Here is a 16,991-nt window from a genome sequence, read left to right as displayed (position 1 = left end):
TACAAAAGATAGTGTGCAATGCAATGTGGCCCAGGTCAGCTCATTTTGGCCAAAAAGGCAAAAGGAAAATGCATAGTGTACTTTTTGGTGGCGGTGCATTCGCCGTTGATGACGCGACTGGAGGTGGAGACGGGTTTTAAGCTGTCGGCCGTCCCTCCTCCCATGCCGTCCGTCCCAGCCGTACCCCCCAAGGAGTCGGCCGTCCCTCCTCCCATGCCGTCCGTCCCAGCCGTACCCCTCAAGGAGGGAAGGGAAGGGGGGGAGTCCACTGGAGGAGATGCGAGTTCTGCTGGGTGGGAACAGTGTCATCATGTTTAGTCTGTGTGTGTTCTTGGCTAGTGAGTCGTCGCAACTATAAACTAGACAGTGATGGAGGATATAACGGGGAAGACTCTGTTGTTTATACCTTCTGCTGAGCGGATGGAGAAGAATCCACCGTGGTCTGCGTTGCCATGGAAGCCACACCCATGGAGAGGAAAGTCGTCTGAACAAAAGTCATCTGACGAAAAGTCATCTGAGGATAGACAGACATCATCATCAGAATCATCATCACTATCATCATCATCATCATCTCTTTCTGTCTCTGTCAGATGAAAAGAAGCGGCTTGGACACCTCATGCATAGAAGGAAGCATGAGGTCAGTCCGTTGCTCTCCCCAGGTTGGCAGACCAAGTTTAGCGCCAATTGACACTGGGTGAAAAAATGGGTTGCAAAATCGTGGGATTCAAAAAAAAAGAAATACAATAAAAATCTCTGCTCACCTCCAGCTCGGTGGCCTTGTGGTTAGAGTGTCCACCCTGAGACTGGGAGGTCGGGATTCGATCCCCGGCCGCGTCATATACAAAGACTCAAATATGGGACCCAGTGCCTCCCTGCTTGGCACTCAGCATCAAGGGTTGGATTTAGGGTAAGTCCCTGCGACATACTAACGTCATGTCCAGGGGGTGTACTTGTACAACAAGCTGCCTCACGCTACAGAAACAGGATAGGCTCCTGCAGCCCTATGGGCCTCATGGCTCGGCAAGGCTTACTTACTTACCTTCAGCGCCTCCCCAGGCCTCTGCGGCTCGCTCCAGGATGAGCGTGGTGATGGTGCGGTGGGCCTGGTGGTCCCAGTGCACGCCATCTCCCATGCGCTGCCACAGCCGGTGGGTGAAGCGCGAGTACAGGTCCAGCACGTCCACATTGTAAAACATAGCCCTATCCCAGCTGAACCGGTTGGCCGTCCACACGTCCAACTCCAGAGGCCGGTACGCCATCTGAGCAGCGGTGGTGGAAAAAATGTAGTACGCACATGTTTTTACTTAAGTAAAAAGTATCAATGATACTGCAATGTAGAAATGCTCCGTTCCAAGTAAAAGTCCGGAATTCAACGTGTGCTTGAGTGAAAGTACAAAAGTATTGGCATCAAAGTGTACTTAAAGTACCAAAAGTAAAAACTAGGCTATATTTTGATGCCAATACTTTTGTACTTTTCCAGGTCTAACACATTGCTACTTAGTAGTTGTAACACATATGTATGTACTGTTGTATACCTGAGGAAGCAGGAAGCCAGCCTTGATGGTCTGGCTGACAGGCATGGTGAGAGTCCACATCACCAGGCTCTGCTGTGGCAGCACCGTTCTTAGACCCCCAAAGAACAGGTCCAGATTCTCTATGTATTCCTGCAGCCAGTTAGCGTTATTATACCTGAATACGCACGCACGCACGCACACACACACACACACGCACACACACACACACACACACACACACACACACACACACACACACACACACACGTTATGGAATTAACAATATAGAATGTACAATATATATAAGGGTTGTAGATTCAATTGACATGTGGGCTATTGTAACCCAATCAAAGTATCAATATACTTTGGTTCTGTGTTCTGGGTACTTGTACACCACTGATGTGTTGTTATGATCTCTGTATTTCTCCTCATGTGTGCATGTGTAATCGTTTAGCTGGGCCAGGGCGCAACAAACTTTCCTGGCCACGTTGCAAAGGCCATGTTGCAAGTTCTCCTGGCAGTTCCTAATGTTCAGATTGATCTGTTATTGTGAAGAAGAACTGGCCCAGACATCGGAACGTCTCCGTGTCTGGGGCGGCGGTTGTGCAATCTCCTCTGTATAAAGAGGAGGTGAAGACGTGATGGTTTCAGCTAATAGCCTAGAATAAAACCCCATGATCACTTTACACTTGTACTGTTCATCAATTGCTTTGTATGGCAATTCTTTCTTCTCTCGTGCACGTATTTTCAATAAACCACTTTGATTAGACCAAGCCGTTTTTGCCTCTCTATCTACTGTGAATCAATTGTCGATCGACGACACACACACATAGGGTTGTAGAGAGTTGGAAAGAGAATTCCACTGCCGTGCGTGGGCTCCCAACCAAAACTGCTTTGCTACTCACTCACAGAAACAAAGAATGTTTTGTGTTGTTGAAAGTCTATTCTTCAGGGTGGGAATCCTCTCAGGACCCCACCTTCTCTTCTAAGGTTAGGTTTAGGTATAGTTTTACTGAGGTTAGGGTCAGCTTTTTAAAATGCTCATTAATTTTATGGTCTTCTTTCTCTCAACTTCAGTGTTCTATGTTTCTATGGCTTATTATGCATACTGCATATAGTTTTATCTTATTGCTTGTCCCCTGTTATCGCTGCTTGCAGCTATAAAATATTTATTATTTATTATTATTTATTTTGAATTCATTTTTAAGGAACTGAAAAAGACCTTCCTCCATCAACACGTGAAGAGAAGCCACAAACGACCTCCACTGCCAAACACTGAGGAACGAACAGATGCCCTCATCAGACTCTTATGGGGGTCCTTGGCACATATTTTAAAATGTGGGTCCTTGACCTTGAACCACTGGGCTATACGCAAGGATATAGAGCGTCGCAGTCCCGCCCCCTTTCATGACGACGCTAGGACCAGAAGTGAATTCCTCATTCATTTTTCCCATAGACATTTCAAAAAGTATTTATTTAAAGACGATTACGCCACGGAAAAAGCCAACTCGAGTTGTGACAAATCATGACAACAAACACAACATTTTGGGCTGAACAATATTTACAAAGAAGAAAAACAACAAAATAAGTGTAAAACCTGCCGTTTTCTTCTTCTTTCTAATTATTTGTTCGGCCCGAAAAATTGTGTTTGTTGTCATGATTTGTCACAACTCGAGTTGGCTTTGTACGAGGCTTAAAAGGTCTTTCAATAAATACTTTTTGAAATGTCTATGAGGAAAATGAACGGGGAATCATTTCCTGGTCCCTGGTAGGGGGCGGGACTGCGACGCTCTATATCAACCCTGCACACTGACCTGGAGATGTCCCAGACGCAGGAGTTGACGATGACCACGTCGGGTTTGAGGCCGTGGTGGAACGCATTGAGGATCCACTTCACGTAGGGCGAGTAGATGCGCGTCAGGAAGTAGAAGCGGACATGGTGCCGCTGCGTCCGGTACTGTCGCTCCTCGTGGTACCCCGTACCGTTGTGCATGAGGTCCAGATTGCCTCCCGCCACCAGGCTGTCCTGCTCGAAGCTCAGCTCGCCCTGAAAACACAACGCAATGCGAATGGCGGTCGAAAGATACACATATGTTATATGTGGAGGGAGAGAGAGAGGTGGGGAGACAGAGGGGTGGGGAGAGAGGGCGGAAGCGAGAGAGAGGGAGGGGGGGAGAAAATCTGGACCGCTGTCATTTACCTTGCTCTTCAGTTGCTCTAACCTCAGACAGAGACAATAAACGTACATGTACGTTCGGGTGTCAGTTACCTTGGTCTTCAGTTGCTCTAACCTCAGACAGAGACAATAAACGTACATGTATGTTCGGGTGTCAGTTACCTTGGTCTTCAGTTGCTCTAACCTCAGACAGAGACAATAAACGTACATGTACGTTCGGGTGTCAGTTACCTTGGTCTTCAGTTGCTCTAACCTCAGACAGAGACAATAAACGTACATGTATGTTCGGGTGTCAGTTACCTTGGTCTTCAGTTGCTTTAGGCTCAGGAACTCGTCTTTCTGCAGCAGGAGAACAATGTCCTTGTACACTGACCTCTGGACTGAGCAACACAAACACAAGTGGTGCAGTGTTGAGTTTGTAGACTAAAACAAGAAAATAATGACTCAAGTCATTATATATCAGCTTGCATTGCATTCTCTTGGATATTGTATACCTTAGTGCAGGGTTCCCCAATTAATTTTCCTCGAGGGCCATATTTTGACTAGGGTACCAGGCTGGGGGCCGAGTCCGCACGCGTGAGGTCGAGGTCTTGCCCTGAAAATTCATTTTCAGGGCAGGACCCCATTTGAAAAGGATGCCCAGTTTGACATGCATAGGCTACTGACCCCCATTTAATGCCATTTATATCTGGGACCCCCCCCCCCCCCAAAAAAAAAAAGAAAATTGAAATTGAAATTGAAATTCTTCCGCGGGCCGCAAGGGGGCGCTCCGCGGGCCGCAAATGGCCCGCGGGCCGCCTATTGGGGAACCCTGCGGGTCTTTCTGTAGTCGCGTTTGCACTCTCTTAATTGTCATGGTGCGGTGGGGGAGAGGAGAGTGGGCTTAGTGTCCCATTGGCCGTGGGGCTTAGTGTCCCCTTGGCCGTATAGGGCTAGTCTCCCATTGGCTTAGAGGCCAGTCAATCATGAAAATACAAGCTCATAGCAAGCTGATAAAAATGTTCATCGCAGAGGCGTATCTACAATAAAGCGAGGGCAGGCGTCCGCCTGTCCAAATCCATTTCTGGCCTGGCCAGAAATGAGAAAAAAAGAGGACAAAAACAAGACCTGAGAACTATTAATGGACAGCTGATTGGCCGTTGCGGTAGAGCGCGCCCCTCAATCACCCATTGGAATGTAAATTAATGCCTTTCAGCCTTTGTATCCTACTCGTCTGGCAGGTATATCTCTTTGAAAACCTTTAGTGCTACGATTGCGCAGGGAGACGACAATTAACACAGCATCTTGCCTGCCCAAAACGTAATTCCTGGATACGCCACATCGACTACCTAGTTTTTTCACAGACGAAAACTAAATAAAAACTAAGCTATGATGACTAGAACTTTTCAACAACAGTAGTTAAAAACTAAATGTTTGAGAGGGATGAGTGGAGAAGTCATTTTATGTTTGGTTTCGCTCGGGTGCCACCCGAGCGCAAGCGGTGCATAAGGACAAAAGAAAATGTCAAAATCTTTTTAAATACATCTATCTACTTTAAAGTGTGTACTCACTGGAGTCTCCCAACACCACCACAAACTTGTCCCGTAGCAGACGGCTGGCCTGAGCATGGTTGAAGAACTCCATCGTCTCCACCTGTTCATCAACAAATTAAAGACAAAGAAGGACTTTACATTTGATTGGTTGTTGACCAACTGTTGTGATTCTTCTCTGGAAAATGTTCTAATATCTGTCACTCGGTCAGAAGGATGATGTGTGTGTAAGGAGATTTCAAGACCAATAGCAGCAGTAGTTGGCCATTGTGGTGGGAAGTTCACTAAGGAATGAGAACTGAGAACTGACAAGAAAGAAAGTTTCACATGCACGAGCAGCGACGGCTCCAGAAAATTGTGACTGGGGGTGCTATGGGGGTCTAATGAATCTTGGTTTACATAGAAGTCAGTCAATTGGGCTTGTTTTGAGGGGGGGCTAAGCCTCCACCAGAGGGGGCTAAGGCCCCCCTTGCCACCCCCCCCCCCCCCCCCCCCACACCCCTCTGGAGCCGTCCCTGTGCACAAGTTCAAGTACAAATACAAATTAAGGGTTTTAATGAACTGTCCACGGAACCAACCAAAGTGACAGACCAAAAAACCCAGAGAGTATCTGAACAGAGACGCCTGTCCCCCTTCTGTCTCCTCCTATTTCGAGTAGTTTTGCAGAGGTTCTGTTGTACCAAGACTTTATACACAAGGTGGGTAAATAAAAGACCTCTGAAGAATTGCCTGGTCTGAGTGGTATATTTATTCCAAGTTTAAGATTGTATACAAAATGATGCAGACACGACTTCTCCGGACAGAGACTTCGCATGAACATGGATAAATGCACTTTGGTTCGGGTATATAAACACACAGAATCTGCAAAAGAGGTGGTCCTATTATGACAAGTTCTTAATTACACGAGAACAACTGGTTTGCTTCCAGCAAGGAGTGCAGTTTAGGCCGGAACAAGACAGTGACCCATTGATGAATTGTAGCATGGGAGTCTTCGACCTGATAAGATAAGCGTCTGAGAAAAAGGTACAGTCTGCCTAGCCGAATACTATACGCTCGGCAGATGCCCGTTCTCTTTCAGAGCCTCTGACCTTGTCTTTAATTCATCAGTGTAAACCTCCTCGCATCAACAGGAACTATGAGACCGAGGAGAGCATGGTCTGAGTACTTGACATGTAGGAATGTAAGGAGGACACATGGAAAAATAGAATAGCAGACTTCAGCATTATATGGAAATCTCAATACACATGTGAAATGAAAAATGATAGAGAATTAATTGTATATTAGCGAGAGGAGAATTAATATTCTCCTAACAGTTCATAAGACGGGTCAGAGGGTCGCCGCGAGTTGACAGAAAATGAGGAACAAACATGTTTGCCACTTAGTTAGGCAATGTACAGGGGCCTCTTCCAGGTTTCCTAGCTGTACTATTTTTTACACCATGCATATAATCGGAGAACAGACTGACAGAGTCACAGAGTCGAGACAACGGCGTGCAAGTCTCAATCCACTGTGATTTATTCTTGGAAGTCGCACGGTATTTATAAATGTAGGTTACATGTTGTTGTGATGGCTTGTTGTGATGAGTCTTTGAGGATGCTGTGGATGAGAGAAGAAGCCAGTCTGATGATCTACGGTAGTTCTAGTAGAACAGGATGGAGAACCATGCATTGTGTAAGAGACTAATGTCACATGCACATCCCACGTCCCAGTGGCAGTCACATGGGTTCATCAATACACAGACATTGGAGCAGTGGTAAGTGAACATTCTAGCTAGAGACCTGTTCTTTTTTCAGAACAACTATTAGAAATGATGAGAAAAAAAATAATTGAAGCAAGAGCTGTCATGGCTTGACACTAACACCTGCCCACCTGCCCGGGGCAGGTAAATAAAATGGCCGGGCAGGTGAAGTTTGCTACTGGGTTACCCGACCGGGCAAGTGCACATTTTGCATAGGGATGCAATCGTCTTCAGTTTCCTATAAATACAACACAAGATACATCTGTCTAGAACGTGGTCAGAGCGCTCTGCGTCTCTCCCTATCTCTCCCTCTCCCCACCCCCCCACCACACACACACATACATGCACGCACACGCACGCACGCACGCACACACGCACACACGCACACACACGCACGCACGCACGCACGCACGCACGCACACACACACACACACACACACACACACACACACACACCCTGTACTGTACTGTACTGTACTGTACTGTACTGTACTGTACTGTACTGTACTGTACTGTACTGTACTGTACTGTACTGTACTGTACACCAGAATGCTGCGTGCAGCACTCAACATCAGTAAGAACACACGTTACCAACACAACTCTGTATGATGGAATGCCAAGGGTGAGCCAGAAAATAGTAGCCAGGGGAATGAGACTAGCAAGACACTGCCAAAGACACCAAGAGCTGCCAGCCAGCAAAGTAGTGCTGTGGGAACCAACACATGGGCACCGGTCACGAGGACGTCCCACACTAATATATGTGGATGTACTCAAGAACGACACAGGAGCGCAAAGCACCAACGAGCTGGCCAGATGTATGGAGAACCGGGATGACTGGAAGCAACGATGGAGGGCTCGTCTGAGGACGACCTAGAGAGAGACAATGACACTTGGTTGTGAAAACCAACCAAACGCTATTTCCGTGCTCAGACCCAGCCAGCCAGGGACAGACCCAGGCAGCCAGAGACACACAAAGCTCCTTAATGAAGTGGTTGCACCACTTAAAAACAAACAACAACAAAAAACACGTTGTATATGTTGTACAAGTTCAAATAAACGGTAATTAACGATATTTTGGGGGGGCAAGTAAGTGGCCATGACCTGAGGCTAAGTAGAACATGACCTGTACTTGCCCGACGGGCTTTGATTGATTGATTGATTGATTGATTGATTGATTGACTGACTTAAGTATTTATTAACAGAATTACAGTATAATTTCAAGCACAACTCAATACAAAAACTGTCAACTGTGAGTGGACGACCAATAAAGCACTACGCTTGTTTACAAGAGGGTCCATCATGTTCAATTCATCATAACATTTTGGTGACATTCACACCAGAAAGCTTTACTGCGATTAAAACGAATCATGCTGCACATTGTCAGAAACTGCGCTTCGTTTGGCAGGTATGAAGCATCATTCGAATCCTAATGCGCATCAAAGAACCGCATTCTACTTCGACCACCAAAAACGGGGGTTTCGCTTCGCTTCCAATTGATTTCGATTCGGTGCAGGTGGGAATGCAATCCGCAGCAAATAAAGGAAATTAAGCAAACAATGTGGCGGATGAGGAGCTGAACACAGTTGGAGACGGAGAAGGCATATTTTACGCAGCGCAAAGATGTCCCGTTACCGTGGATAGACGTGGTCGAATGAGGAACATAAACACATAAAAACACTGCAGTGTATAGCCTACAGAATATTCTGTCTGTCTGTCTGTCTGTGCGTGCCGTAAACATGCATAGTGCTGTCACTGTGTGGGGACTGGGAAGTAGGGACTTTTCATCTCGATAAACATTTTCCGCTGCTGTCTGTTATATCAGTGCGCTCAGCGCTGTGCCTCCATGCCCAAAAGAACAGTGCGTGGCTGCGTGTGTATAGTGAGAGAGAGAGAGAGGGGGGGGGGGGGGGGTGATTAATAGCAAATTAAATATGCAAGAATCCCAACTCCGCCCATTCGCATCGAGTCTACCGAAGTATTAGGTGAGAATGTGACCTTAGAGACATACAAATATACACTTCTATATAGCCAAAAAACAGGTAATCATCATCATAAAGGAGGTAAAAAGGGACAAGAAAACATATACCATATATCTGAAAATATGTTGTTCCAGGGACCCCCTAGAAGCAAAGATTTTAGTTAAAACGATCACTCTGAAAGAATATATATTCAATGATTTGCACCACATTTTCACGATTTTTCAATAGCTAAAGTATAACATAATGCTTAAAACACCAAAAGTGGTTCCCGTCATGAATGGGTTAACCAACCAACAGGCTTTAGGCACACTGCAGCACAGGGCACCAAGGGGATGGGGTGGAGTGGGGTGGGGGGGGGGGGGGGGGACCAAACTGCGGGGAGAGAGTCAAAGAAGACCGTCAGTCAGTCAGTTCTGCAAGAGTGAGGTCTATAACCAACACCAACTCTGGATGCCTGGATCGCTGCCCTCCACACTCTCCTATCTAACATCAGGTTCTTGAGCTCTGCAGTGTTGTTAGCTAAGCTGTCGCGCCGCCGCAGTACATCTACGCAGATGGTGCACCTTTTTCCCCTCCTTATCCAACTATAGTTTTGAGAGGCTACTGTATCTCATCAAATGGTGGTCCGTGGCTGAAATGCTGAATAAAATAATGGACTTTGATGTGAAAAAGGGTTGAAAACCACTGAGTTAGATCATTCCTGCAGAGATGCAGCTGTTAGTCGATCACCACATTATCTTTCCCCCTTTGGTGAGAAGATTTCACCTAGCTTTGTCTATTGTTTGTTGAGAGTACAGTGCTGCGAACAGCTGATTCACGTGACCCATTTCAAAGTGTGCTTCTGTTCTGGTCAGCTTTGGGGTGTGATGTAGGGAAATGTCAAAGTAGTGTGAATGTGTGTGCAAAGGTTCACCGCGATCTGACCATGCGTTGACGATTTGAGGCATTTTGTTCAAAATGGGCATACTTTAGATGTCAATCTTAGCAAATCAGGATGGAATATGAAAAGATCCGTCATGATCACATGCCTATAGATGTGTGTGTCATGTGTACCGATTTGCGTGAAATTTGGATAAAATCTGAAGTAGTAATATAAAAAAGAAATGTTTTACATAAGTCGGTCTCCTGGGAGCTCTAAGGGGAGTGAGCATACAAACTGCACTATGTAACTTTCCTCTTATCTACCCCGGGTTTGAACCGGGGTTCCTGCATGCGTGCGTCATTTTCACCAGTTGGGCTAATAGAGCCTGCCTGCTTGCTCAGGGGATAAATTGAACCTTGACCATTAGGTCAACATTCGGGTCAGATCCTGTGACTATAGGTGAGACATGACCTTTGACATGTTAATGTCTCAATAGAAGAGCACGGAGATGGTAAATAAATGGTAAATGTTGCATTTATATAGCATTTGTATAGCGCCTTTATCCAACCACCCCAATTGTATATTGTGTTTACTCTACCATACAGATTGGATAAAATTACATTGGGCCACGCACAATTATTAATTGGTCTCCGGTTTCCGACCGACTCTATTAAATATGCGCGACCCAAATTATTGTATTGGCATTTGGTGAAAAAAAAAAAAGAAAGTCAAAATCCGACCGAGTCAAACCAGATAGTCAGTAGCTATCTGCTTCAAAACACTAGTTCATGTTTCAGCTTTATTACTTGAAGATTTTTTTGACATTTGTAAGGCTGTCAAAGTTAACACACGCAAATTCCTTTTAACGGCGTCAATTTCATTGACGCGCGATTAACACAACGCACGGTGAAGTTAAGAGTGCATGCCATGCACGTTGCCTCCCCCTCTCTCTCTCTCACTAGTCACTCCGCTCTGATCATTCAGTCAGTCATTCAGCAGCAGTGCACCAAGCACTTTCTGAGTCTGTACTCATCGCTGAGCTAGTTGTCTTTCACCTGTCAATAGCTCATTATTAATTAATTTGCTCCACATGTAAGATCAGATGATCTTTGAAGTGGGCATTGGTCAAAAACAAAAGCTCAGACAGTTTTGTTTGAAAAAGATAGCAGTTAGTTGTGAAAGCTTGAAGCTACACTCATGCTAATGTTGACTGCTAACGCTAACAACAGACTGACGTGCGTGCGGGAGAGTGAGAGGGGGGGGGGGTCTGAGAGTGTGTGTGTGTGTGTGTGTGTGTGTGTGTGTGTGTGTGTGTGTGTGTGTGTGTGTACGCCTGTACGGTGTATTACAAACTTAAAAACGATCTGTTTAAAGGGTAAGACCACTTTTTTAGAGGTTTGGGTTGTTTTCTTACCTTATTATGGTCAAACTAGTCCAGTCCAGGAGTTATTTCGCTCCATAGTGCAGTTTTACAGAAAATAACGTTATAAAAATACCAGCCCATTGACTTCCATTGTAACGGGGAAACAGCTCTCAAAGTCACTATTTTAGTACGTAAACAAACACAAACAAAGTTGTTTCATACAATATAGAGCAACACCAAAACTCATGTGGTTTTATTTCTTCATAAAAATGGTAACTTCCTGTTGATTTTACTATATGAAGATCTGGATCCGGATCCATGGATCCAGTCCGGGTTTTCTTCTGAATAAAAATGGACAAATCAACAGGAAGTTAACATTTTTATGAAAAAATAAAACCACATGAGTTTTGGTGTTGCTCTATATTGTCTGAAACAACTTTGTTTGTGTTTGTTTACGAACTAAAAGAGTGATTTTGAGAGCTGTTTCCCCGTTACAATGGAAGTCAATGGGCTGGTATTTTTATAACGTTATTTTCTGTAAAACTGCACTATGGAGCGAAATAACTCCTGGACTGGACTAGTTTGACCATAATAAGGTAAGAAAACAACCCAAACCTCTAAAAAAGTGGTCTTACCCTTTAAGTCAGTGGTTCTGAACCAGTGACCCAGGTGGTCCTTGAGGGAGTTCTCTCTCACCCCCTCTGCTAATACCAGTCCACTGAGTCCAGACCATTGTTTTTCTTCTGTCAGCCCCAGCCTGAGCTCTACATACTGTCTATCATTCCTTTCATTCAATGGTTCTCAACCAGTGGTCCGGGGACCACCAGTGGTCCTTGAGGGGGTTCCAGGTGGTCCCCAGCTAAATAATGGAGAGTTGGTAACCAAATGAACCCCTATACCAGTAGATCTTTAACTCTTGAGTGTAAAATGAAACCAAGTGGACCCTTATGGGTCCATTTGGTTCCATTTTCCACTCTCAAGAGTTGAATTATTGTTAAACATCAGCATTACTTAAGTTTAAACTCAAAAGTATTCAACCAGTGTGTGGACATTCTATTCAAAGTTTTCAAATGCTGTAGGCATACAATGTTTCTGACACTCTTTTGTAAGTAGCCTACAGTGTACTTTAGAATTAGAATTATTTAAAAGATGGTAACTCAGGCACATATTGATGTTATTAAAAAATAAGCCTATCCATCATTGCCGATGGGGGAAAAAAATAAATACAAAAATAAAATAAAAAAAAATAAATTCCTTGCTACCCATCCTTCCCACGAAAAAAATAAAAAAAAATAAAAATAAATTCCCTACCTACTCAGCCCAAAAATGACAGCCAATCGGAGACCAATGTTTTTTTTTTGCTTGGCCTTGTATCCATTAATGTTATAGTGCCACTTTAAGACAATGCCACTTTAAGATTTTGTTTGTTCAAATCAAACCTTGATCATAGTTATAGTTATACACAAAGATAAACAGGAAGCTATTGGCAGTACATGCAAAGATAAACAGCTGCTTGGCAGGCTTCCAGATAAACAGGAAGCCTGGCAGACTCAAAACAATACATACCAGGCCTGCATGTTAATATTCTGATTATTAAACATGTGGAAATTCCACAATGAATTGCTTCTAAATTAGTTTTTCGTATGTGAGACTAATCACACTGTCTTTGTGTTTTTAGAATGAACATTTGCAAACATGATGTTCTTCTCATGTTAAACTTGTCTGGGAGAGAGGCTTTTTTAAGCTCTTTAAGGAGGGTTGGATATAAGATAAGAACTGGACCTTGACTGTCTAGAGAACAGCTGGTTCTCAACGTCAGGTCTGGGGACCACTAGTGGGTCTGTCACTCTGAGTGTACACAATGGAACCAAATGGACCCTTAATACTGATCAATTTGTACACTCTCAGAGTTAAATTAACACTGAGGATTTGTCCGTGGCCTGAATGCCTATCAGACTGGTGGTTCTTGACATGAAAAAAGGTGGAAAGCCACTCAACTATTAATGTAGGCATATACCGGTCTGAAACCACAATCTAATACTCAATGCTTATTTATTAACTGAGAGAGTTACACTCTCTGAGTTACACAGTGGTCATTGAGGGGGTTCCAGGTGGTCCCCCAGTACAGCTAAATGAGCTGGAAAGCAAATGGACCCTTATACAGTAGATTTTTTAACTCTTGAGAGTGTAAATTGATGGGTCCATTTGGTTTCATATTAGAGTTAAATTACTGTTAAACATCTGCATTATTTAATTTACAGTTAGACACAATTAGAGAATGTGGAATAATTGTTAATCGTTTGCCTGTTATCTTTCCTATCATGGAGAGATAAACAAGAAAGTGGACGCACACACTGATGGCTAACCCTAAGTGCCAATATTTATTTAGGTTAGGTGGTCCGTGGCTCAAATGCTGAATTAATTATGCACCTATAGTTGTAACTCGCATCCGCTAAGAACAGAGGTTTTACAGTGAGTGGTTAAACCGATGTTGTGTTATGCGACAAATCATGAACACAAAGAAGACAGTAAGGTCTTACCTCACGGCGGTGAATATGAGAGATGACTCCGCAGCTGTCAGTTTTCTTTTTTAAATTGGGCTTAAATTATTTTTAAACAGTAAATTATTCTCTCTTTCTTACTTTGGTCTTCCTCTCTTGTACTCACTCTCACTCTCTCTGATCCTCTCTCGCGCGCACGCGCGTGTGTGTGCGTGCGTACACACGTGTGTGTGTGTGTGTGTGTGTGTGTGTGTGTTCAAGGACTTTCTGGAGAAATGAAACTTTATAGCTGCATATAGAGTATGCGCGTGACATCATCGTCAAACCCGGAAGTTATGCTGGACTGCCTACTGAGTGGCAAAAAACGACTTTCTGCCTTGTCTTCCTCTCTTGCACTCACTCTCACTCTCACTGATCCTCTCTCTGATCCTCTCTCGCACACACACACACACACACACACACACACACACGCGTGTGTGTGTGTGTGTGTGTGTGTGTGTGTGTGTGTGTGTGTGTGTTCAAGGACTTTCTGGAGAAATGAAACTTTATAGCTGCATATAGAGAGTATGTGCGTGACATCATCATCAAACCCTGAAGTTATGCAGGAATGCCTACTGAGTGGCAAAAAACGACTTTCTGCCTTGACAACCCATGCATCCGAACAGAAAAGTCCTATCTGATTGCATTAAACAACATTAAACAATGTTAAACTCACTTTGCATGTTGCTTTGCCACTCGATTTGCCACTCGATGTGCCATTCACTCTATTATGCAAGGGGAAAGTACCGCTATTTTAGGTATGCTGTGTATCGTGGATGTTTTGTAGACGTATACATTTTATTCTGCCTAGGTCACACTTGAAAATATCTCAATGTGTTTTCACTGGTTAAATAAAGATTAAAGATCAAATAAAATGGTTAAGTTGTCGCACTGGCTACTGTATATCTCCAACTCCAGAGGGAGTTACAGTATCATTGTATCAAAACAATGGGGCAAGTCGTCCCAACCTCGATCCCCAAGGTAAGTATTGGCAAAACAGAAACAATCCTGCCACAGTTACTGTTATATTATTCAAGGTTACTTTCGCAACCCTGGTTCTCCGATAACGAGTGGAGTTCCATATATAGAGCTCCGAAGTCTGACGTCACTTTCAGTAGAGGTCGTCAATCTCCAGGTTCATGTATTTGTTTATTTGCATTGAGATCCCCAAACGGCGATTTTAGGTCGCTTCATATAAGAACTGTGTTTGAAAAATAAACCGACCACCTCGGCGTTTCTGTCAGGGGAGTGGCTGTGCGTCGTTAATGATGTCCATTCATATTTGATACAGCCAGTTTCTAGAGAAAATGGAATTAATGTGACCGCAAAAGCCTTGAAACTACATATGAATGCAATGTCGCTGAGCATATACGTCACGCCCAGCTGTCAACATATTGCGTTCCTGAGATTCCTCGTTGACGTAAGCTCAGCTGGTGGTGACTCGACTCGTACTAACCACGATACATTATATATCAATAAAATAAAAATAAAAATAAACGTAATTAACGTTCAGTTTCTGTTGTGCGACGGGCTGCGGGCAGAAGCAGCCTACCCGGAAATGTAGTCTCTGCGTTGTTTGGCTCGTTTCTAACGCTTATTTTGTTACTCTTTGGGTATATTTGTACATTTCCACCTTCAGTCGATGCTTCATATCCATATGAGTGAAAAGTCCCGGGTGATCGGTTTATTTTTCAAACACAGTTCTTATATGAGGCGATCTAAAATCCCCCTACGGAGAGTACAATGCTTATAAAAACATACATGAACCATGGCGCTCACTACCCTCTACTGGTAGTAGAGGGCAGTGACGTCAGGACTTCGGTGCTCTATGGCCGTCTCCAAATATGAAGATCACGACACTGACCTCATCAAACCCTGGATAGCCATACATGGAGAAGACTGGATCATCACCTATAGATCTGCATATATGGAGCAGGCCAGTAACTCTACATCTGACTTCATGACACGTACACCTAACCAAACCCTTAATTCTCCATATATGGAGCTGACCTGTTCTGACATGACATCCCATTCCCATATTATGAAATAATAATAATACAAAATAAAACATATCTCGTCTAGCGACCTACATGACTCACCTCAATGCACTCTGTCACACCACAGTCAGGGTGCTTATCATTGTACTGTGTGCAACATGTGGTATTATTTCCTGTTGGCTATACACCTGCGTGTTCCACTGAAGTGCAGTTCTCGTTGGGCAGGAAGAGACACAGGAAACATGGCAACCTCTCGTCTGTCGTCTAACGGTTACCGTAGCTTTTAAAAAATATATATTATATTTAGAAAAGCAATTATAAAAAAACAATATAGCTTCCATCAGCAATAAGGCGGGACCAAGTAGGAAGGCAATAAGAACTATATGCACAATAAGCCATAGAAATATGGAAGACTGAACTTGAGAATAAGAAGACCATGTAATTGTGACAGGGTCGGTTTTAATTGTAGAAGGGTTCTTGAAGACACATACACTGAGGTAACAGATTTGAACCCATGACCTTGTGTTGCAAAGGCGAGAGCTCTACCTACTAAAGCTAGGCAGAAAACTGCCTAAAACGGAGTCATGCCAACATGCTAGCATTTTAGCATACTGGGGGTCTCCACCTCTGGCAGATAGGGCCCCATGGGGCTCCTGGTGTTCCTATAGTAAAAAAAAATGGAGGTAATCCTGAGACATGTGACGGTTTCCTTGCCCAGTGTTGGGCAGTTTTTGAGGACCAGGCACCTGCCTTCTCCATTGGACATTCCCGCCTGGCTTATGTGAGATACATAAACATCATATACACAGATCAAGCTTGCTCCCTCTCTTCCACCCACCCCACCAGCCACCACATCATCAGCTGTTAAACAACAGATGAAAGAAGGGCACAGTGCAAATGTTTGAGCCAAGAAAAGGCCAGCCTGACCTGGAAGCATTCTGTTCTCTACACCTGGTTGGCTATTCATTCACTGCAGCTGTATTGCACATAATCGCTCAGCCTGCATGTGTTCAGTTCAGTTTTTCACTTGGACTTTGACTGCATATTTACCACTTACTACCCAATTGCCCATGGTAGACTATTTGATTCATGTTATTTAATTTTTATAGCCTACATGACATGGGTTGTTTCATTTATTTTTATTTACTTTTTTCAAGCACATATGTGCCACTGACACTTTATGAAGCCCTGGTAGGCCATTTGAAACAAACATCTGTCCAAACAAATCACACTTTTAACTGCTATAATGTGATTGTGAAAAGCCTCTATAGTCTAGTATAGACTATATTTTAA

The 16,991-nt window shown here is 44.0% G+C and overlaps 1 protein-coding gene across 2 annotated transcripts in view; it reads right to left on the bottom strand.

Moving 5' to 3' along the window:
- The window catches only part of LOC306935358 (uncharacterized protein), a 21,345-nt gene extending 7,462 nt beyond the window's left edge, over window positions 1–13,883 (bottom strand). Inside the window, exons 1-8 of one of the 2 annotated variants that reach the window (XM_079518369.1) lie at window positions 13,702–13,883; window positions 5,241–5,322; window positions 3,991–4,070; window positions 3,329–3,561; window positions 1,536–1,689; window positions 1,040–1,259; window positions 407–514; window positions 82–289 (exon numbers count right to left, since the gene is read on the bottom strand). In XM_079518369.1, coding sequence (XP_079374495.1) covers window positions 82–289; window positions 407–514; window positions 1,040–1,259; window positions 1,536–1,689; window positions 3,329–3,561; window positions 3,991–4,070; window positions 5,241–5,313 — 1,076 coding nt within the window. In that variant the 5' untranslated portion in view covers window positions 5,314–5,322; window positions 13,702–13,883. The remainder of the gene's footprint in view (window positions 1–81; window positions 290–406; window positions 515–1,039; window positions 1,260–1,535; window positions 1,690–3,328; window positions 3,562–3,990; window positions 4,071–5,240; window positions 5,323–13,701) is intronic. The other variant, XM_079518370.1, reaches the window with a different exon arrangement.
- Between the last annotated feature and the right edge of the window lie 3,108 nt (window positions 13,884–16,991).

Source organism: Electrona antarctica, assembly GCF_951216825.1.
Source record: "Electrona antarctica genome assembly, chromosome: 13".
NCBI classification, from domain to species: Eukaryota; Metazoa; Chordata; class Actinopteri; order Myctophiformes; family Myctophidae; genus Electrona; species Electrona antarctica.
Note: the sequence above shows the minus strand (reverse complement) of the source record. Positions and strands in the feature narration are given on the sequence as shown.